Source organism: Chiloscyllium punctatum, chromosome 7 (genome assembly GCF_047496795.1).
Source record: "Chiloscyllium punctatum isolate Juve2018m chromosome 7, sChiPun1.3, whole genome shotgun sequence".
Classification (NCBI taxonomy): Eukaryota; Metazoa; Chordata; class Chondrichthyes; order Orectolobiformes; family Hemiscylliidae; genus Chiloscyllium; species Chiloscyllium punctatum.
Window position 1 is genome coordinate 29,711,810 of NC_092745.1, and position 24,329 is coordinate 29,736,138.

Consider the following 24,329-nt stretch of genomic DNA (forward strand, 5'->3'; position numbering starts at 1 on the left):
TTGATTGTCATTTTAAAAGTGCAGAATTACTGAAACTGTATAGAAAGTAAGAAAAGTTAAAGGTGGAAAGAGGGAGCAATTGAAATGAATGAGATGTTTAGGCTCAGTGGTTAGCCCTGCAGCCTCACAGCACCAGGGTCCCAGGTTCGATCCCAGCCTTGGGTGACTGACTGTGTGGAGTTTGCATATTCTCCTTGTGTCTGCGTGGGTTTCCTCTGGGTGCTGTGGTTTCTTCCCACAGTCCAAAGATGTCCGGGTGGGTTACTCTTCGGAGGGTCAGTGTGGACTTGTTGGGCTGAAGGGCCTGTTTCCACAATGTAGGGAATCTAATCTAAATGTCGAGGGCTAAGGTAAGAGGGGAGACATTTAAAAAGGACAATGTGTTCATGCAGAGGGTGGTGCGTGCATGGAATGAACTGTCAGAGGAAGTGGTGGAGGCTGGTATAATTACAACATTTAAAAGGATGGGTATATGAATAGGAAGGGTTTGGAGGGATATGGGCCAAATACTGGCAAATGGAACAGGATTGGTGGAACTGGTTGGCATGGATGGGTTAGAGTGAAGGGTCTCTTTTTGTGCTGAACATCTCTATGACTCTATGACCCTAATTGATGGTATTGTAACAATTCACAGTGAGCTATTAATTCATGGTGTATTAATATTTCACAGAGTTTTTAATTGATCATGCAGTAATAATTCATAGTGAGCTATGAGTGATTGTTTGGTAATACTGAATTGGGTATTGCTGAAGAAAAGACACACTTTGAGATTTTTCACTTTCATTCATTCATGACAACCCACACAAAATACGAACATAAGGAGAAAACAAAACTTGTACAATATTGTTGGGCACTAGTTTGCAAGTAGACTCTGAATGGTGGAGGTTGTGCCATGAAGAATGTGACAGTTAATGTTGACTGACAGTTAACTGCCAAGCTCTGTTTAAATTTTAAATCAGGCAAGTTGACTTGGATGGGTTAAGGTCATGAGCCAGAGAGTGCCTATCACTTATTTGGTTGAGTCGTATCAGTTACAGAGCATGTGCATGTTCTTTTAGCCTGTGTCTTAAGAGACACAGCTTCCAATACATGCAAGTGCACACACAGCGAGCCCAACTGAAAATCCGAAATTGTTTATCAACACAACTCTCTACACACTCAGGATTATGCAGCAAGTGTCCAACTGTGGATTCACAATTATTGTTGAGTTGATATCATGTTGTCACATGTACTGAGATACAGTGAGAAGTGTTGTTTTGCATGCTCTACAGGCAGACGTAGCAGACAAAATGCATCAGTATAGCAGGGCAGAGTGCAGCATGCAGTGTTACAGACACAGAGAAGGTGCAGAGGGAGACAGATCAACATTAACCTTTGACAGGCCTGTCAGATTTCCTTCAGGCAGCCAGACAGGCCTGAAGGAAAGAAGCTGCTCTTGAATCTGTTTACATGTGTATTCAAACTTTTATGTATGCGATGCCAGATTGAAAAGGGTGGAAGAGAGGGTGGGAGGGGGTTTTTGATTATGTTACTTGCTTTCCCAAGGCAGCAGAAAGTATAGATGAAGTCAATGGATGGAAGGCTGGTTTGTCTGTTGGACTGGGCTGTATTCATGACTCTCTGTAGTTTCTTGCGGTCATGGGAAGAGCAGATAGGACACTTTCTAAGATACACCTATAAAAATTGGTAAGAGCCATTGGGAGCATGCTGAATTTCATTAGCCTCCTGAGAAAGTAGAGGTGTTGTTGTGCTTTCTTGGCTGTTGCGTTGATGTGGGTGGACCAGGATGGATTGTTGGTGATCCATCACTCCAAGGATTTGGCGCTCTTAAACATCTCCACCTCGGCAGCACTGGAGACAGGGGCATGCTTTCCACTCCCCTTCCTGAAGTCAATGATCAGCTCCTTCATTTCGCTGACACCGATGGAATGGTGGTTGTCTTCACACCAATCTCTTTCCTCTACTCTGTCTCATGGCAACACAGGCTGGTCGGGTACAGTCAGTACTTTGCTTTTTGCAAATAGCTAAAACATGCTGTTAGGTACAAACTTACTGTGTTTGAAATGTACCTGGCATCACACTGACACTGAAACTCATATACCAACCTTCCAAATTGTGTGCGAGGCAGAATGTCTTTTTGACTTGATAGCAGCATCCTGTTAGTTGTAAACATTCTTTATGATGCTGATGAACCGCAGCAGGATGAACCAGAGAGCTTCACCTAATATATAAACTTTTGACATATCTTAACTTTCCAGTTTTTTCAAACTCAAGAGTGGCTGTCTGAGTGCTGTTTGTGTGATATACAGAGAGAAATGATAAAACCAGGAAGGCCACTATCGCAAAGAATGACTTTGATATGTTTTATTTCAGCATCAGGCTTGCACATTGAACAAGTGGCCTGGGCTCTTTCAATGAGATTGATACTAAGGTCAGTCTGTTAGTGACAGAATCCCAAGGTGGACAGCTGACCTGCGAAAGTCAGTGTGTGGTTAACAGAAATGGAGAACCCCCTGGGGATTGCATAATTAAGATATTGGGAAAAGGGACTGTACTGATTTAAAGGTGAATTTGTGCATGATTGAACTCATTAAGACAAAAGGGAACTCTAACCTAGAACATAGAACATAGCACAGTACAGCACAGTATAGCCCATGATATTGTGCTGGGCATTTATCTTAATCTAAGATCAATCTAACCTCCACATCCCTCAATTTACTGCCATCTATGTGCTTGCCCAGCAGTCACTTAAATGTCCCAATGTCTCTGACTCTACCACCGCTAACAGTACATTCCACACACCCACCACTCTCTGCCTAAAGAACCTACCTCTGACATCGCCCCATACCTTCCTCCAATCACCTTAAACTTATGACCCCTCGTGACAGCCATTTCTGCCCTGGGGAAAAGTCTCTGGCTGTCTCCTCTGTCTATGCCTCTCATTACCTTGTACATCTCTATCAAGTCCCCTCTCTTCCTCCTTCTCTCCGGTGTGAAAAGCCCGAGCTCACTCAACCTCTTTTCATAAGACATGTCCTCCAATCCAGACAGCATCCTGGTAAATCTCCTCTGCCCCCTCTCTAAAACATCTACATCCTTCCTGTAATGAGGCAACAAGAACTGAACACAATATTGCAAATGTGGTCTAATCAGGGTTTTATAGAGCTGCAGCTCTTAAACTCAATTCCCCTATTAATGAAAGCCAAAACACCATACGCTTTCTTAACATCCCTATCAACTTGGGTGGCGACTTGGAGAGTTTTATGTACATGGACCCCAAGATCCCACTGTTCCTCCACACTGCCAAGAATCCTGTCTTTAATCCTGTATTCAGCATTCAAACTCCACCTCCCAGAATGAATCACTTTGCATTTATCCAGGTTGAACTCCATCTGCCACTTCTCAGTCCAGCTCTGCATCCTGTCAATGTCTTGTTGCAACCTACAACAACCCTCCACACTATCTACAACGCCACCAACCTTCGTGTCATCAGCAAACTTACCAAGCCCCCTTCAACTTCTTCATCCAAGTCATTTACAAAAACTACAAAGAGCAGATGCCCAAGAAAAGATCCCTGGACACCATTGGTCACCGACCTCCAGGCGGAATACTTTCCATCCAGTATCACTCGCTGTCTTCTTTCAGCCAATTCCAGCCAATTCTGTATCCAGACAGCCAAATTTCCCTGCATCCCATATCTCTTAACTTTCTGAATGAACCTACCATGCGGAATTTATTAAATGCCTTACTGAAATCCATATGCATCACATCCACTGTTCGACCTTCGTCAACTTGTCTTGGCACCTCCTCAAAGAACTCAATAAGGTTTGTAAGGCATGACCTGCCCCTCACAAAGCCGTGCTGACTATCTTTAATCAAACTATTGGGGAGGTAATAAATGAGTATTTTGCATCAGCGTTTACTGTGGAGAAGGACATGGGGAAAAAGATGGTGACATTTGAAACATGTCCATATTATGGAGGAGGAAGTGCTGGATGTCTTGAAACATAGAAAAGTGGATAAATCCCCAGGACCTGATCAGATGTACCTTAGAACTCTGTGGAAAGCTAGGGAAGTGATTGCTGGGCCTCTTGCTGAGATATTTGTATCATCGATAGTCACAGGTGAGGTGCCGGAAGACTGGAGGTTGGCTAACATGGAGCCACTGTTTAAGAAGGGCGGTAAGGACAAGCCAGGGAACTATAGACCAGTGAGCCTGATGTCGGTGGTAGGCTAGTTGTTGGAGGGAATCCTGAGGGACAGGATGTACGTGTATTTGGAAAGGCAAGGACTGATTAGGGATAGTCAACATGGCTTTGTGCATAGGAAATCATGTCTCAAAAACTTGCTTGACTTTTTTGAAGAAGTAATGAAGAGGATTGATGACAGCAGAGCAGGGGACCTGATCCATATGGACTTCAGTAAGGCGTTCGACAAGGTTCCTCATGATATACTGGTTAGCAAGGTTAGATCATATGGAATGCAGGGAGAATTAGTCATTTGGATACAGAACAGACTTGAAGGTAGAAGACAGAGGGTGGTGGTGGAGGATTATTTTCAGGCTGGAGGCCTGTGACCAGTGGAGTGCCACAGGGATCCACTGCCTTTTGTCATTTACATAAATGATTTGAATGTGAACATAGGAGGTGCAGTTAGTAAGTTTGCAGGTGACACCAATTGGAGGTGTAGTGGACAGCGAAGAACAACATTAGAGTACAACGGGATCTTGACCAGATTGGCCAATGGGCTGAGAAGTGGCAGATGGAGTTTAATTTTGATAAATGTGAGGTGCTGCATTTGGGAAAAGCAAATCAGAGCAGGACTTATACAGCTAATAGTAAGGTCCTAGGGAGTGTTGCTGAACAAAGAGACCTTGGAGTGTAGTTCATAGTTCCTTGAAAGTGGAGTTGCAGGTAGATAGGATAGTGAAGAAGGCGTTTGGTATGCTTTCCTTTATTGGTCAGAGTATTGAGTACAGGTGTTGGGAGGTCATGTTGCGGCTGTACAGGGTATTGGTTAGGCCACTGTTGGAATATTGCGTGCAATTCTGGTCTCCTTCCATTTGGAAGGATATTGTGAAACTTGAAAGGGTTCAGAAAAGATTTACAAGGATGTTGGTAGGTTGCAGGATTTGAGCTACAGAGAGAGGCTGAATAGGCTGGGGCTGTTTTCCCTGGAGCGTTGGAGGCTGAGGGGTAACCATTTGGAGGTTTATAAAATCATGGTGAGCATGGATAGGATAAATAGACAAGGTTTTTCCCCTGGGGTGGGGGAGTCCAGAACTAGAGGGCATAGGTTTAGGGTGAGAGGGGAAAGATATAAAAAGGACCTAAGCAGCAACCTTTTCACGCAGAGAGTGGTGCGTGTATGGTATAAGCTGCTAGAGGAAGTGGTGGAGTCTGGTACAATTACAAAACAGATTTTTAAAAGGCATTTGGATGGACATATGAATAGGAAGGGTTTAGAGGGATATGGGCTGGAAAATGGGACTAGATTGGGTTAGCATATCTGGTCAGCACAGACAAGTTGGACTGAAGGGTCTGTTTCTGTGCTGTACATCTCTATGACTCTATGTTTTACATGCAGCTGCAGATTCTAATATGTCAAAGATATCATCCATACCGGAAATATATCAAAGACACATTTCCCAGAAACTCAAACAGAGATGTGAGAGTGCAGTGGGATTCCCATGGCCACGCCATTGATGTGGGCACTTACTGGTGGCGTTGATCTGACCTCAACTGTTCATGTTGCTGAGTTTATATACTCAATGGATGTCGATTCACACAGTGGATGGTGCGTCTGGGTTATCAGGATATGGTGCTCGAGTGCAGAGAGTTAGGGCTTCCTTAGATGCTACCTTGGCCAACAGGCCAGCGATATCAAATGAAAACATAGTCACTGCTTTGCAATTCATCTGCAAGGTTCTGGAATCTTCCACATTATCAGTGAAAACTTGCTTCAAGTTGTTTGTAGCACTTCACCCACCTGCCCAATACGCCAGAATATCTGTTTTGCAAGAAATACTCAATTGTGTTAATAATTCACAATACTTGGTATATTTTCCATTTTCTCTGCCTTCAATATAGTGTATTATTACTTTTCAGTGTTTATTAATTTTGTGCATTATTAATTAATGGGATGTCACTAATTGTATAGTTTCAATTTACCATAGGTCCATAAGACAAAGGAGCAGGATTAAGCAGTTTGGCCCCTCAAATGAATCAGGCTGATCCGACATTCCTCATGTCCACTTTCCTGCCCTTTTGCCATCACCCTTTGATTCCCTGATGAATCAAAGGATCTATCAATCTCAGCCTTGAATATACGCAAGGACTCTTCTCCCCACAGTTCTCCGTGATGAGGAGTTCCAAAGACTCTCAACTTTCTGAGAGAAGAAATTCCTCCTTATTTCAGTCTTTATTCTCAGCTCAGCCCCTTTGTGGTGATGGCAAAGTACAGCAGGTCAGGCAGCATCCGAGGAGCAGGAGAATCGACGTTTTGGGCCTAAGCCCTTCATCAGGAATGAGGGCTGATGATGAAGGGCTTATACCCAAAGTGTCAATTATCCTGCTTCTCCGATGCTGCCTGACCTGCTGTGCTTTTTCAGCACTACACTCTTGACTCTGAGCTCCAGCATCTGCAGCCCTCACTTTCTCCCTAAAACTCTGCCCTCTGCTCTTCGACCCTCCCATGAGGGGAAACATCCTCACAGCATTTATTGTGTCAAGTCCTTTAAGAATCCGATATGTTTCAATGAGGTCATCTTTCATTCTTCTAAACTCCAGTGAGTGGAGTCCAAACCTGAGCAACCTATAAACCTGTTTAACCTTTGCTCGTGAGACAACGCCTCATCCCAGTGAACCTTTTCTGAACTATCTCCAATGAAATGTTATCTTTCTTTCTATAAGGGGACATGCTCTCAGTACTGCAAATGTGGTCTCACCAGCACCTTGAACAGTTGCAATAAGGCTTCCCTACTCTTGCAGGAGAAAGTGAGGACTGCAGATGCTGGAGATCAGAGCTGAAAATGTGTTGCTGGAAAAGCGCAGCAGGTCAGGCAGCATCCAAGGAGCAGGAGAACCGACGTTTCGGGCATAAGCCGAAAGAAGCCCTTCCTGAAATGTCGATTCTCCTGTTCCTTGGATGCTGCCTGACCTGCTGCGCTTTTCCAGCAACACATTCCCTACTCTTGCACTCCAATTCCCTTGGATAAGGGACAACATTCCAATAGCCTTCCTGATTCCCTGCTGCACCTATGTGCTAGCTTGCTGTATTCCATGCACAAGTTTCCCCATATCCCTTTTTTATGGCAGCTTTCTGCACATTTTTCTCCATTTGAATAGAGTCATAGAGTAATAGAGATGTCCAGCATGGAAACAGACCCTTCGGTCCAACCTGTCCATGCCGACCAGATATCCCAACCCAATCTAGTCCCACCTGTCAGCGCCCGGCCCATATCCCTCCAAACCCTTCTTATTAATAATATTCTGTTCTTTTGTTCTTCCTTCCAAAATGAACAACTTCGCATTTTCCACATTATGTTCCATCTGCCAACTTATTGTCCACTGACTGAACCGAGCCCTATCTCGCTGTAAACTGTTTGTATCCCTCTTGCAACTCGTCTTACCACCTCTTTTTGTGTCATCCTCAAATTTGTCTGCAGTACACTTGCTTCCTTCCTTCAAGTCAAAGATATATTGTAAACAGTTGTATTCCCAGCACTGATCTCTGTGGAGTCCAATGGTTCCAGGTCACCAACCTGAAGAAGAATCCCTTCTCCCCATTCACTGTTTCCTATCACTTGCCAATTCTCTATCCTTGGCAATGTACTACCTCCTCCACCATTGGTTGTTATGACTTGTCATTCTGTGAGGTACCTTGTCGAACACCTTCTGGAAGGGGAGGTGATGGCCATATCCCTGGGTTTGGGGACCTGGGTTTGAGTCTACACTATAGCAGATGGTGGAATTTGAATTTGAATAAAAACAACCTGGAATTAAGAATCTACTGATAATTATGAAACCATTGTTCATTATTGGAAAAAAAACACGTCGGGTTCACTGATGCCAAGGAAAGAAATCTGCCCTCCTTACTTGGTCTGGCCTACATGTGACTCCAGACCAAAACTGCCATCTGAAATGATTTAGCAAGCCACTCAGCTGTATCAGTTGCGACAAAGTCTCAATAAAGAAATGAAACCAGACGGACTGCCTGGCATCGACCTTGGCACCAGAAAGGCAATGACCAAAACAGCCCTGTTGAAACTGCTATATCTCCCCTACCATCATCTGAGGTGTAATGCCGAAATTAGGAGAGCTGTCTCACTGATTAGTTGAGCAACAGTCTGACATAGTCATATTCATGAAATTAAATTGGATTAGATTCCCTACAGTGTGGAAACAGGCCCTTCGGCCCAACAAGTCCACACCGACTCTCGGTAGAGTAACCCACCCAGTTCCCTCTGACTAACACACCTAACACTATGGGCATGGCCAATCCACTTGACCTACACATCTTTGGACTGTGGGAGGAAACCGGAGCAAACCCACGCAGACACGGGGAGAATGTGCAAACTCCACACCGCCAGTCGCCCGAGGCTGGAATCGAACCTGGGACCCTGGTGCTGTGAGGCAGCAGTGCTAACCACTGAGCCATGCCTTTACAGACAATGGCCCAGACATCACCATCACCATCCCTGAATATGTTCTGTCCCAATGGCAGGACAGGCGCTCCAAAGGTGGCAGAACACTGGCATACGGTTGGGAGGGTGTTGCCCTGGGAGTTCTCAACATCGACTCCTGACCTCACGAAGTCTCATGGCTTCAGGTAAAACATGTTCTTCCACAGTTGATGAATCAGTCTATCCTCCAAGTTGAAAAACACTTGGAGGAAACACAGAAGATAGCCAGGACACAGAATGTACTCTGGGGATTTCAATGTCCACCACCAAGAGTGATTCAGCACAAGCACTACTTTTCGAGCTGGTCAGGTCCTAAAGCTGTGAGGCTTCTTCTGCAGTAAGTGGTGAGGGAACCACTAAAAGGGAAAACATACTTGGCCTCATCCTCGCCAATCTGCAGAAGCATCTGTCCATGACAGTATGGATAAAAATGACCACCGCACAGTCCATGTGGAGATGAAGTCCCACCTTCACATTGAGAATAACCTTCATCGTGTTGTGTGGCACTATCACCATGTTAAATGAGACAGACTTTGAACAGATCTAGCAACTTAAGACTGGGCATCAATGAGGCTGTCTGGACCATCACAGCAGCAAAATTGTACTCCAACACAAGCTGTAACCTCATGGTCTCCACTCAACCATTATCATCAAGTTCAATGAGGAGTGAAGAAGGGCATGCCATGAGCAGCACCAGACATACCTGAAAATGAGGTGTCAACCTGGTGAAGCTACCTAACAGGGCTCCTTGTGTGCCAAACAGCAGAAGCAGCAAGTGAAAGACAGAGCTAAGCAATCCCCCAACCAATGGATCAGATTGAAGCTCTGCAATCCTGCCATATTCAGTCATGAATGGTGATGGGCAATTAAACAACTCACTGGAGGAGGAGGGTGCCCAAATATCCCTATCCTCAATGATGCAAGAGTCCAACATATCAACACAAAAGATAAAGCAATTACATTAATCCATTTTGGCCAGATGATCCATTTTGGCCTCCTGCAGTGATCCCCAGCATGACAGACACCAATTCAATTTACTCCACATGCTGTCAAGAAAAGGAGGGATTGGATGCTGCAAAGGCTACTGGTCCTGACAACATTCCAACAATCATACTGAAAACTTATGCTCCAGAACCTGCTGCTCCCCTAGCCAAGCTGTACCGGTATAGTTTCAAAACTGGCATCTACATGATAATGTAGAATCTTGTCCAAGTATGTCCTGTACCAAAAAAGCAGGATAAATCCAACCCAGCCAATTACCGCCCCATAAATCTGCTCTTGATCATCAGTAAAGTGATGGAAGGTGTCATCATCATTGCTGTCAAGCAATAACTACTCAGTAATAACCTGCTCACTGATGGTCAGTTTGGGTTCTGCCAGGGCCACTGACCTCCTGACCTCATTAAACCCATGGCTCAAATATGGACAAAAGAGCTGAAGTTCAGAGGTGAGCTGAGAATTACAGCCCTTGACATCAAGGCTGCATTTGACAGAGTGTGGCATCAAGAAGTCCTAGCAAAACTAAAATCAATGACTATCATGGGGCAAATTCTCCACTGGTTAGAGTCACACCTGGCACATAGGAAGATGGTTGTGGTAGTTCGAGGTCAGTATCTCAGCTCCAGGACATCTCTGCAGGAGTTTCTCAGGGCAGTGTCCTAGGCCCAACCATCTTCAGTTGCTTCATCAATGACTTTTTCTCCATCATAAGGTCAGAAGTAGAAATGTTTGCTGATGATCACACGATGCTCAGCACCATTTGCAATTGCTCAGATACTGAAGCAGTCCATATTCAAATGCAACAAGATCTGGACAATCCTCCAAGCCACTCACCATCCGGAATATACCACCATTCCTTCACTGTTGTTGGGTCAAAATCTTGGAATTCCCTCCCTAACAGCATTGTAGGTCTGCCCATAGCTGACAGACTGTAGCTGTTCAAGCAGACTGCTCACCATCACTTTGTCAAGGGCAAATAGGGGTGGGAAATAAATGCTGGCCAACCTATATCCCTTTTGTGGAGTCAGGAAGTGGGTTACTCACCACAGTATTCCTAACCTCTGACCTGCTTTTGTAGCCATTGCCTTTATGTGGTGAGTTGAGTTGAGTTTCTGGTCAGTGATAACCATAGAAGTTTTGATAGAAAACAAAGTCTAAATACAACACATCTACAAGTTTCCCTCTATCTACTCAGGTTGAGAGTTCCTCAAAAAGTTTTGATAAATTAGTCAGATGTGATTTCCGTTCATGAATCATGCTGATTAGATTATTGATTAGATTAGTTTAGATTATTTGATTAGATTATGATTTTCCAAATATGCTGCGAGTATTTCATTTCTAATTGATTCCAATCTTTTCCAATAATAGATGCTTGACTAATTGGCCTATAGTTACTTATATTTTACCTCCCCCTCTTTTTGAATAGGGGTGTCACACTGGCAGTGTTCCAACCCTCCTGTACTTTCCAGAATCCAAGAACTTTTATATCTGCTACTTCTGGAGGTAGGATCAGTGGAAGGATCAGAGCCCCGTTGTTTGTAATAAATATCAATGATTTGATCAGTAGATTTGCAAATGGTATGAAAATTTGTGGAGTTGTGGATAGTGAAGAAGATTATCAAACGATATGGCAGCATATAGATCAGTTGGAAAGTTGGGTAGAGAAATGGCAGATGGAGTTTAATCTGGACAAGTTTGAGGTGAAGCATTTTCATAGAATCCCTACAATGTGGAAGAGGCCATTCAGCCCAACCAACTCTCCGAAGAGCACCAAACTTGACCGCCCCCCCAACCCCCAACACATGCCAATCCCTATAATTTACATTCCCCATGGCTAGTCCATTTAGTCTGCACATCCATGGATACTATGGTCAATTTGGTATGGCCAATCCACCAAACCTACACATCTTTGGACCATGGGACAAAACTGGAGCACCCAAAGGAAACCCATGTTAACACAGGGAGAACATGTAAACTCTACACAGACAGTCGCTGGAGGGTGGAATTGAACCTGGGTCCCTAGCATTGTGGGCCAGCAGTGCTAACCACTGAACCACAGTGCTCTTCTTTTGGGGAGGTCAAGTACAAGAGGAAAATGTACAGCAAATGGCAGGATCCTCGGGAGCATTGATACACAGAGGGATCTGATGGTGCAAGTTCATAGCTCCATGAAAGTTCATTTTGACCTCTTTCTTCCCTTTCATATGTTTAAAGAAGCTCTTATTGTTAGTTTTTATATTACATGCTAGTTTGCCCTCATAATTTATTTTCTCTTTCTTTATTATCTTTTTAATCCTGCTTTGCTGGATTCTGAATTTATCCCAGTCAACTTTATACTTCCTCAACTCTCTTAGTTAGCCATGGCCAGTTTACCCCTCTCTTACAATCTTCTTCTTCACTGGGATGCATTCTTGCTGAGAATCATGAAGTGCTTGCTTATGGTCATTCCTGATAAACTATTTGTCCAGTCTACTTTACTAACTCTATCCTCATTTCATTACGATTCCCTTTATTTAAGTTAAACATAGTTGTTTCCAGTCAAACTTTCTCACTCTCGAACTACATGCTACTTTATGATCACTACTTCCTAGGGGAGCTTTTACTCAGCGATGTTTTATTAAAACTGCCTCGTTAGCCATTACCAAATCCAAGATAGTCCACTCCCTGGTTGGCTCCATGACATGTTGCTTTTAATGCACTTTATAAATTCAATGGCATGTTGATTGGGTTGAAGTTACCCACAATTATTGCTCTGTTCTTTTTAAATGCTCTGGGATCAGTTCCTGTGAATTGGAGGGTGGCTAATGTTGGACCACGTTTTAGGAAAGGTGGGAGAGAGAAAGCAGGAAATCATAGACCAGTTAGTCTGACCTCAGTGGTGGGAAAGATGCTGGAGTCTATTATAAAGGATAAAATTACGACACATCTGGATAGTAGAAACAGGATAGGTCAGAGTCAGCATAGATTTATGAAGGGGAAATCATGCTTGACTAATCTTCTGGAATTTTTTGAGGATGTAACTCTGAAGATGGACGAGGGAGATCCAGTAGATGTAGTGTACCTGGACTTTCAGAAAGCTTTTGATAAAGTCCCACATAGGAGGTTCGTGAGTAAAATTAGGGCACGTGGTATTGTGGACATACTACTAACTTGGATTGAAAGTTGGTTGGCTGATAGGAAACAAAGAGTAGTGATAAACGGCTCAATTTTGGAATGGCAGGCAGTGACCAGTGGGGTACTGCAGGGGCTGGGACCGCAGCTTTTTACAATATATGTTAATGATATAGAAGATGGTATTAGTAATAACATTAGCAAATTTGCTGATGATACTAAGCTGGGTGGCAGGGTGAAATGTGAGGAGGATGTTAGGAGATTACAGGGTGACCTGGACAGGTTAGGTGAGTGGTCAGATGCATGGCAGATGCAGTTTAATGTGGATAAATGTATGGTTATCCACTTTGGTGGCAAGAACAGGAAGGCAGATTACTACCTAAATGGAATCAATTTAGGTAAAGGGGCAGTACAAAGAGATCTGGGTGTTCTTGTACACCAGTCAATGAAGGTAAGCATGCAGGTGCAGCAGGTAGTGAAGAAAGCTAATAGCATGCTGGCCTTCTTAACAAGAGGGATTGAGTATAGAAGCAAAGAGGTGCTTCTGCAGCTGGACAGGGCCCTGGTGAGACCACACCTGGAGTACTGTGTACAGTTCTGGTCTCCAAATTTGAGGAAAGACATTCTGGCTATTGAGGGAGTTCAGCGTAGGTTCACGAGGTCAATTCCTGGAATGGCGGGACTACCTTACGCTGAAAGACTGGAGCGACTGGGTTTGTATACCCTTGAGTTTAGAAGACTGAGAGGGGATCTGATTGAGACGTAAGTTTATGAAAGGATTGGACACTCTGGAGGCAGGAAACATGTTTCCGCTGATGGGTGAGTGTCGAACCAGAGGACACAGCTTAAAAATACAGGGTAGACCATTTAGGACAGAGATGAGGAGAAACTTCTTCACCCAGAGAGTGGTGGCTGTGTGGAATGCTCTGCCCCAGAGGGCAGTGGAGGCCCAGTCTCTGGATTCATTTAAGAAAGAGTTGGAGAGAGTTCTCAAGGATAGTGGAATCAAGGGTTATGGAGATAAGGCAGGAACAGGATACTGATTAAGGATGATCAGCCATGATCATATTGAATGGTGGTGCAGGCTCGAAGGGCGGAATGGCCTACTCCTGCACCTATTGTCTATTGTCTTTTGTTAATTGACTCATTCCCTTTCTCATACAGTGTAGCGACTGTGTGGGGGTCTGCACACTACTCCTATCAATGTCTTTTTACCCTTGCTGTTCTTGTCTTGCCTCCACCCAAATTTGCAATGAATTTTTAATTCAGTATGTTTTCAATTTAACCTGTCTTTAATTTGCAGCGTGTTATTAATTTAGTGTCCTGTTAATTCAGTTACTTATTTTACTATTTCCTTTCTCAAACTAAGTTCAAAACCAATTTGCAGACATTGCTTTGCCTATTGATCCCAGCCCTCCAGTTTGAGATGTGACTGAGATGTGAACAGATGTCAGTGCAGCACCAGAGGAGTCAGTGATTACAGAGATAGTTGTTTATATACCAGTTCTATTCCAAACAATACAAAATGGATGAGGAATCTGAAGCTGCTCATTGAGGACCTGTCGTGCACCATTGCTGTGGAAAGTCAAGTCCTGAGGGATGCAGAGAGACACGTGCATTTACAAGGTGTTACCACAGGGGGAAAGGGTTAATCTGTCGCAAACAGGAATGTTTTGTGAAAAGACTTAACTCTGATCTACAGCAGTGTTGGGAAGCTGGGACCTGATGGTACTGTGTAGAGAGTGCAATACTGTAAGAGATGGACCAGCAAGCACAGCAGGATATTATCAGCAAATAGAACACCGATCTAGGGAGCCCCTTTTCCGGCAGACTGCGCAGTGATTGAGCGAATAAGCAAATTTGCCAGCCAGCATGACGAACCAGGAAAAAATGACCCGATTTGAGTGTGCTCAGATTGGGAGATCCACAGTGGGTTAGCTGAGGACAAGAAGTATCTCGAGACAAACTCCCTGAACAACAAAGCACCACACATCAATAACACTGACAAATGTAAGAATAAATATGCTCTTCCACGGAGAATGTGCAGAGGGAGAGCTGTGTACACTGACCAGTGTAGTACACAGGGAGAGCAGTGTACACTGACCAGTGTAGTACACAGGGAGAGCAGTGTACACTGACCAGTGTAGTACACAGGGAGAGCAGTGTACACTGACCAGTGTAGTACACAGGGAGAGCTGTGTACACTGACCAGTGTAGTACACAGGGAGAGCAGTGTACACTGACCAGTGTAGTACACAGGGAGAGCAGTGTACACTGACCAGTGTAGTACACAGGGAGAGCAGTGTACACTGACCAGTGTAGTACACAGGGAGAGCAGTGTACACTGACCAGTGTAGTACACAGGGAGAGCAGTGTACACTGACCAGTGTAGTACATAGGGAGAGCAGTGTACACTGACCAGTGTAGTACACAGGGAAAGCTGTGTACACTGACCAGTACATCACATGGAAAGCCTTTATGCTGACCAGTGCGTCACACGGGGAGAGCTGTGTACACTGACCATTACAGCCTGCAGGGATAGCTGTGTACACTGACCAGTGCGTCACGCAGGGAGAGCCGTGTACACTGACTAGTACATCATATGGAAAGCCATGTATGCTGACCAGTGCATCACATATGGAGAGCTGTGTACACTGATCAGTATATACCACAGGGAGAGCTGTGTATACTGACCAATGCATCATAAGAGCTGTGTACACTGACCAGTGCATCACACGGGGAGAGCTGTGTACACTGACCAGTGCATCCCGCAGGGAGACCAATGTTCACTGACAGGGCATCATACAGGGACAGCCATGTATGCTGACCAGAGTGTCACACTGGGAAGCCTGTGAACACTGACCAGTGTAGGACACAGAGAAAACCATGTTCACAGACTAATGGATCACACAGGAGAGCAGTGTTCACTGATCAGTGTGTCACAGGGAGAGCTGTGTACATTGATCAGTGTGTCACAGGGAGAGCTGTGTACATTGATCAGTGTGTCACAGGGAGAGCTGTGTACATTGATCAGTGTGACACACGGAGAGCTGTGTACATTGATCAGTGTGACACACGGAGAGCTGTGTACATTGATCAGTGTGACACAGGGAGAGCTGCGTACATTGATCAGTGTGACACACGGAGAGCTGTGTACATTGATCAGTGTGACACAGGGAGAGCTGTGTACATTGATCAGTGTGACACAGGGAGAGCTGTGTACATTGATCAGTGTGACACAGGGGAGAGCTGTGTACATTGATCAGTGTGACACACGGAGAGCTGTGTACATTGATCAGTGTGACACAGGGAGAGCTGTGTACATTGATCAGTGTGACACACGGAGAGCTGTGTACATTGATCAGTGTGTCACAGGGAGAGCTGTGTACATTGATCAGTGTGACACAGGGAGAGCTGTGTACATTGATCAGTGTGACACACGGAGAGCTGTGTACATTGATCAGTGTGACACACGGAGAGCTGTGTACATTGATCAGTGTGTCACAGGGAGAGCTGTGTACATTGATCAGTGTGACACACGGAGAGCTGTGTACATTGATCAGTGTGACACAGGGAGAGCTGTGTACATTGATCAGTGTGACACACGGAGAGCTGCGTACATTGATCAGTGTGACACAGGGAGAGCTGTGTACATTGATCAGTGTGACACAGGGAGAGCTGTGTACATTGATCAGTGTGTCACAGGGAGAGCTGTGTACATTGATCAGTGTGTCACAGGGAGAGCTGCGTACATTGATCAGTGTGACACAGGGAGAGCTGTGTACATTGATCAGTGTGACACAGGGAGAGCTGTGTACATTGATCAGTGTGACACAGGGAGAGCTGCGTACATTGATCAGTGTGACACAGGGAGATCTGTGTACATTGATCAGTGTGACACAGGGAGAGCTGCGTACATTGATCAGTGTGACACAGGGAGAGCTGCGTACATTGATCAGTGTGACACAGGGAGAGCTGCGTACATTGATCAGTGTGACACAGGGAGAGCTGCGTACATTGATCAGTGTGACACAGGGAGAGCTGCGTACATTGATCAGTGTGACACAGGGAGAGCTGTGTACATTGATCAGTGTGTCACAGGGAGAGCTGTGTACATTGATCAGTGTGTCACAGGGAGAGCTGTGTACATTGATCAGTGTGTCACAGGGAGAGGTGTGTACATTGATCAGTGTGACACAGGGAGAGCTGTGTACATTGATCAGTGTGACACAGGGAGAGCTGTGTACATTGATCAGTGTGACACAGGGAGAGCTGCGTACATTGATCAGTGTGACACAGGGAGAGCTGCGTACATTGATCAGTGTGACACAGGGAGAGCTGCGTACATTGATCAGTGTGACACAGGGAGAGCTGCGTACATTGATCAGTGTGACACAGGGAGAGCTGCGTACATTGATCAGTGTGACACAGGGAGAGCTGTGTACATTGATCAGTGTGACACAGGGAGAGCTGTGTACATTGATCAGTGTGACACAGGGAGAGCTGTGTACATTGATCAGTGTGACACAGGGAGAGCTGTGAACATTGATCAGTGTGACACAGGGAGAGCTGTGTACATTGATCAGTGTGACACAGGGAGAGCTGTGTACATTGATCAGTGTGACACAGGGAGAGCTGTGTACATTGATCAGTGTGTCACAGGGAGAGCTGTGTACATTGATCAGTGTGACACAGGGAGAGCTGTGTACATTGATCAGTGTGACACAGGGAGAGCTGTGTACATTGATCAGTGTGACACAGGGAGAGCTGCGTACATTGATCAGTGTGACACAGGGAGAGCTGTGTACATTGATCAGTGTGACACAGGGAGAGCTGTGTATACTAACCAGTGCGTCACACAGGGAGAGCTGTGTACACAAACCAGTGTATCACAGGGAAATTCAACTTGCTGGCCTGTTGCACCAAAACATTTCAATGTATAAACCCATTGATTTTTGCTCTCCTCTGTTAACTCTTGCTCTCCTTTCTCCATGCTCCCTCTCCCCTGTCACCTCTTGCTGCTGAATGAGACCTAAATCTTTATGCTAAATCTCCTCAGTGGCCCTGAACTCAACTCCCAAGTCCCTGGGTGAGTTTCCCTGTCGCAGCTTCCAGTAACAGTCCCTGGAGCAAGTCTCTGGGAGGCCTGTCCCCCTTGCTGTTTTCATGGAAGGTCAAACGTTGCCTGCTCCAGGAAACTGCATGGTGTTTCTTTTTCTCTGGTGCTTTCAAAATGCAGTGACCTAGGGCACAATGTAAAGGAGCAGAAGGCAGGGGAGGGATATCTGTTTGTGCTGGGCGAGTATAGATGGGTCATTGTGAATGGTGTATGAAGCACTGCACAGAGTGAGAGGGAGAGAAAGGGACAGCTCCAAGGGAATCCCAAACATCCTGAGGGTGAGCCTTGCTGAAACATTCCAGCTGAGCATCAGGTAAAGGATATTGGGAATGTCCTCAGCCCATCACAGGGGTGTGGGGGTCAGTTCATCAGCAAATCTTTGGACTGGGACCTGGCAAGTCTCAGGGTGAATATAAAGGGGCAGGTTGTTCCTGTTTGTCAGTCTTCGGTGGAACAGGTCTCTAACTGTGAGGCGTCATTTTCTGAGCGTTGGCACTCACACCCTCCAGTTCAGACTGCAGCTCGTTTCCTAGCAAGCTCATTGTAAAGGCAGGGAGTGGTTGCCTCTCCACATCATTGCTTTGAAGTTGAAGGACCGCACCTTCATCTCAACAAATGGAATGGACAGTTCGTGACCTCTCCAGCTGAACCAGTTTATACCCTGGAAAGGCAAGAGGGCAAGATCAGACAGGGGAACCAAGGCAAAGTCATGCACCAACATCGATCCGCTCATATTAAGCAGAACAGCACAGAATAATATGACCATTACAGTATGGAGGGAGTCCATTCATCCCATCCAGTCCATATTATTTCCCTGTGGAATCTCATTCCCTCTGCTCTCCTTGTTACTTTGTAAGATTGTCTCCCTCTAGTGTCATTGTCTCCACCTCCATACACCACCCCTTGTGGGCAGAGAGTTCCAGGTTATTACCACTTGCTGTTCTTCCTCACGCTGATCGAATTCTAACAGTATGGAAAGAGATTATTCGGCCCATCGAGTCTGCACTGACCTCCTGAAGAACGACCTATCCTGACCCAGCTGCCCCACCTCTGTAACCCCACCTCTATCACAGCTAACCCACCTAACCTACACATCCCTGGATACCACAGGACAATTTAGTGTGACCAATCTATCTAATCTACACATCTTTGGACTGTGAGAGGAAACCGGGCACCTGGAGGAAACCCACACAGATGGTCACCGATGCTGAGGCTGAACCAAGCTCCCGAATGTTGTGAGGCAACAGTGCTGACCACTGAGTCACCTTACCAACCAATATCCCCCCAGCCTCAAATCTCTTCAACAAAACCCATCCCCTATACCATCAGCCAGCTCAAGGGCAGCTGATGCATGAGAACACCATCCCTGGAAGTTCCCCTCCAAGCAATTCACAATTATGACTTGGGGAAATATCACTGTTCCTTCAGTGTTGGGGGTTGAGAATCCTGGCATGCCCTCCCTCATGGGTCTGCCGACAGCCCATGGACTGCAGCAGTTCAAGAAGACAGGTCACCACCCCCTTCTCAAGGGCAGTTACAGACAACAACAAACACTGGCCCAGCCAGTGACACCCATGTCCCATTAGAGACGGTCTGGAAGGAGGGGACAATTTGACATTGGCAGGTTGTGCCTGGCCCCTGCAGTCTGTCTGCTTGCAAACACTATCTTCACTGATTACCTGACTGTGGCGATTCTCCCCGTATTTTCCATTGAGATTAGCACGGTGACAGTTCTTATACCACCAGGCTCCCTTGTAAGACAAGGCACAGTTTGTGATTGCCACGTCATTGTCCCGGTCCTTGGTGGAGAATGGACGTCCCTGGTGATAGGAGAGGGAGTCCCCTGTGGACATAGAAATGTGCAGCCATTTACAGAACAGAATGTGACAGTTCAGCTAATTGTGTTTCCTTGCTTTTTCATCGTATACTTGCATGTAATTCCTTTCCACATAGAATCCCTACAGTGTGAAAACAGGCCCACACTGATCCCCCGAAGAGCAACCCATTTCCCTATTTCATTATCCTATATTTACCCCTGATTAATGTACCTAACCTACACATCTCTGAACACTATGGGCAATTTAGTATGGCCAATTCACTCAACCTGCACATCTTTAGATTATGGGAGGAAACCGGAGCACCCGGAGGAAATCTACGCAGACACAGGGACAATGTACAAACTCCACACAGATAATTGGCCGAGGCTGGAATCGAATCCAGGTCCCTGGAGCTATGAAGCAGCAGTGCTAACCACTGAGCTTCCATGCTACCCTGGTGAAAGTGCAAAATATGGAACGCTTCACAAATTTACACGTCATCCTTACGCAGGGGCCATGCTAATCTTCACTGTATCGTTACAATTTTAGCCTGTATGCTACCGAAGTGAGCACAATATTGAAAGGATTCTGGGTAATCCAAGATGGAGGAAGGGAAAAAAATTTGTGGTTGTAAGAGCTACTTCTTTTGAGGCATTTTCAGTGTTGAAGCTAATTTCCTTAAATGTTTGGAGCAGTTTGATAAGCTGCTGCATTATTTTGGAGCGTTGAAAAAAGATCAAAAGAATGGCACTTCAAAAAAAGGAGGAAGAGAGAGAGTGCAGACACCATTGCAGAAGTTGAAAAAAAAACTGAGAAGTTAGCCTGCACAACCGTGTGACCAGGCAGTGAATCTGCACAGCTGACTGCCTCTGCTGTTTGGTTTGAAGTATCTCTGAGCATCCATACTCTTCTAAGAAAAATAAACAAACAGTAAACTTCACCACTGACCTTGGAGGAACCTGTGTGCAGGATGCTTAACTCAGGACTGCAGATAAGTGGCTTATTTTTGAAGTGTAACCTTATTGTTTTTTATTTGTAAACCTAGTGTTTTTTTAAAGATTATATGTTTTATTGAGATCTGTCTCTTGATTAAACATTAAAACTATAAAACTGGGTACTAAGTTGTCCTGCAGCAGTGCTTTTAGAGCAGTAAGATTAGATTAGATTCCCTGCACTGTGGAAACAGGCCCTTCAGCCCAACCAGTCCACACTGAAGAGTAACCCACCCAGACCCATTTCCCTCTGATTAATGCACCTTACCCTACGGGCAATTTAGCATGGCCAATTCAACCTAACCTGCACATCTTTGGACAGTGGGAGGAAACCAGAGCACCCAGAGGAAACCCATGCAGATACGAGGAGAATGTGCACAGTCCACACAGACAGTTGCCCGAGGCTGGAATTGAACCTGGGTCTCGGGCACTATGAGGGAGCATTGCTAACCACTGAGCCACCCCAAAGATTGTGCTATTTTCTGGGTCTGTAGATTGTTAAGGTGCAAAGATGGCCTTTAGCAGAGGGATGTGCTCTTCCTGATGGATGTGGGAGATTAGGGAGAATTTCAGTGCAGGAAGTGTGTTTGGTTGCAAATCTTATTGGATGACATGGATCAGTTGGAGTGGTAGTTAGAGGCAATGAGGAATTTACAGGAGCTGGGGGTGTGATGGACGGCAGATGTAGGAAGGGACAAAAAAACGCAGATACAGTCAGGTAGATAGATTACCTCCAGGAAAGGTGGGCAGGTAGTGCAGGAGTCTCCTGTGGCTATCCCCATTTCAAACAGGTATGCTGGTTTGGAAAATGTAGGGGCTGATGGACTCTCAGGGGAATGTAGCACAAATAGCCAAGTTTCTGGGACTGAGATTGGCTCTACTCTAATGAGGGCACTCCAGGTTCAACGTGATCGATTGTGATAGGGGACCGTCTTGTCAGAGGCACAGACAAGTGTTTCTGTGGCCAACAATGAGACATCGGAATGGTTTGTTGCCTCCCTGGTGCCAGGATGAAGGATATCTTAGAGAGGGTGCAGAGTATCCTCAAAGTGGGAGAGGGACCAGCAGGAGGTCATTGTTCACATTGGAACCAATGACACAGGAAGGGGAAGGGATGGGAATCTGAGGACAGAATATAATAAGTTAGGTAGGAATTTAAAAAGTATTCCTCGAGGATAGTAATATCTGGTTTACACCCAGTGCCACAAGCTAGTGAGAGTAGGAATCAGAGGATAGAGCAGATGGATGCGTGGCTGAGGAGCTGGTGCATGGGATAAGGATTTACATTTTTGGATCATTAGAATCTCTTCTGGGGTAGATGTAACCTGTATAAGAAGGATGGATTGCAACTGAATTGGAAGTGGACTAATATACTGGCAAGGAGATTTGCTAGAGCTGCTCGGGAGGATTTAAACTGGTAAGGTGGGGGGTGGGATGGGACCCAGGGAGATAGTGAGGAAAGAGATCAATCTGAGACTGGTGCAGTGGGAAAAGGAGCAAGTCAAACAGTCAGGGCAGGCAGGGACAAAGCAGAGAACAAGGTAGGACTGATAAATTAAAGTGCATTATTTCAATGTGAGAGGCCTGACAGGAAAGCCAGATGAACTCAGGGTTTGATTTGGAACACGGGACTGGGATATCATAGCAATTATAGCAACATGTCTCAGGGATGAATAGGACTGGCAGCTTAATGTTACAGGGAATGGAGGCTACAGGAAGGATAGAAAGTTGTCAAGAGAGGAAGGGGGAATTAGGGATTTGATTACGGATTATGGCTGTACTTAAAGAAGATATTTCTGGAAGTACACTAAGGGAAGTTATTTAGGTAGAACTGAGAAATAAGAAAGGGATGATCACTTTATAGGGATTGTATTATAGCCCCCCAATAGTCAACGGGAAACTGAGAAGCAAATTTGTAAGGAGACCTCAGTTATCTGTAAGAGTAATAGGGTGCTTATGGTAAGGGATTAACTTTCCAAACATAGACTGGGACTGCCATAGTGTTAAGGGTTTAGATGGAGAGGAATTTGTTAAGCATGTACAAGAAAAGTTTCTGACTCAGTATGTGGATGTACCGACTAGAGAAGGTGCAAATCTTGACCTACTCTTGGGAAATAAGGCAGGGCAGGTGACTGAGGTGTCAGTGGGGGAGCACTTTGGGGCCAGTGACTATAATTCTGTTAGATCACTGGATCTAAAAGTTAAAGTTTTAATTTGAGGAAGGCCAATTTTGATGGGATTAGGCAACAACTTTCAAAACTTGATTATGGGTGAATATTCACAGGTAAAGGGATGGCTGGGAAGTGTGAAGCCTTCAAAAACGAGATACTGAGAGTTCGGAGACAGTATGTTCCTGTTAGGGTGAAGGGCAAGACTGGTAGGTGTAGGGAATGCTGGACGACTAGAGAAATTGAGGTTTTGGTCAAGATAAAGAAGGAAACATGTCAGGTATATGCAAGGATCAAGTGAATCCCTAGATAAAGTCAGTAGAGGCATACTTAAGAGAGAAATCAGAATGGCAAAATGGGGACATGAGATAGCTTTACCAAATAGGGTTAAGGAGAATCCAAAGGGATTCTACAAATACATTAAGGGTTAAGGGGTAGCTAGGGAGAGAGTAGAGCCCCTTAATGATCAGCAAGGCTGCCTATGTGTGGAACTGCAGAAGGTGAGGGAGATCCTAAACGAGTATTTTGCATCAGTGTTTAAAGTGGAGAAGAGCATGGAAGCTACAGAACTTGGAAAAATAAATAGCAAAATCTTCAAAAACATCCATGTAAGAAAGGAGGAGGTGCTAGACATCTTAATACACATTAAGGTGGATGAATCCCTGGGACCCGATCATATGTACCCTGGAACATTGTGGGAAGCTAGGGAAGTGATTGCTGGGCCTGTTGCTGAGCGACTTGTATCATCGATAGTCACAGGTGAGGTGCCAGAAGACTGGAGGTTGGCTAACTGTTTAAGAAGGGTGGTAAAGACAAGCCAGGGAACTATAAACCAGTGAGCCTGACGTCGGTGGTGGACAAGTTGTTGGAGGGGATCCTAAGAGACAGGTTTTACATGTATTTGCAAAAGCAATGACTGATTAAGGGTAGTCAGCACGGCTTTGTGCATGGGAAATTGTGTCTCACTAGCTTGATTGAGATTTTGAAGAAATAGCAAAGAGGATTGATGAGGGCAGAGCAGTATGGACTTCAGTAAGGCATTCGACAAGTTCCGCATGGGAGACTGGTTAGCAAGGTTAGATCATGTGGAATACAGGGAGAGAGCTAGCCATTTGGATACAGACTGGCTCGAAGGTAGAAGACACAGGGTGGTGGTGGAGAATAACTTTTCAGACTAAAGGCCTGTGACCAGTGTTGTGCCACAAGGATCGGTGCTGGGTCCACTGCTTTTTGTCATTTATATAAATGATTTGGATGTGAACATAGGGAGGATGGTTAATAAGTTTGCAGCTGACACCAAAGTTGGAGGTATAATGAACAGTGAAGAAGATTACTTCGGAGTACAACGGGAGTTTGATGAAATGGGTAGGTGGGCTGAGGAGTGGCAGATGGAGTTTAATTTGGATAAAGCTGAAGTGCTGCATTTTAGAAAGGCAAATC

At 45.2% G+C, this 24,329-nt stretch overlaps 1 protein-coding gene and 1 non-coding gene across 5 annotated transcripts in view; both read right to left on the reverse strand.

Annotated features, from left to right (window-relative positions):
* Positions 1–17,609: 17,609 nt before the first annotated feature.
* Positions 17,610–24,329, reverse strand: part of tnr (tenascin R (restrictin, janusin)) — a 186,510-nt gene continuing 179,790 nt past the window's right edge. For 3 of the 4 annotated variants that reach the window (XM_072573378.1, XM_072573377.1, XM_072573379.1), the window contains exons 21-22: positions 19,592–19,755; positions 17,610–18,573 (exon numbers count right to left, since the gene is read on the reverse strand). In XM_072573378.1, the coding sequence (XP_072429479.1) occupies positions 18,451–18,573; positions 19,592–19,755 (287 nt within the window). In that variant the 3' untranslated portion in view covers positions 17,610–18,450. The remainder of the gene's footprint in view (positions 18,574–19,591; positions 19,756–24,329) is intronic. The other variant, XM_072573381.1, reaches the window with a different exon arrangement.
* Positions 20,196–20,302, reverse strand: LOC140480176 (U6 spliceosomal RNA). Its single transcript, XR_011961201.1, has one exon. It is a non-coding gene; the product is annotated as a U6 spliceosomal RNA (small nuclear RNA).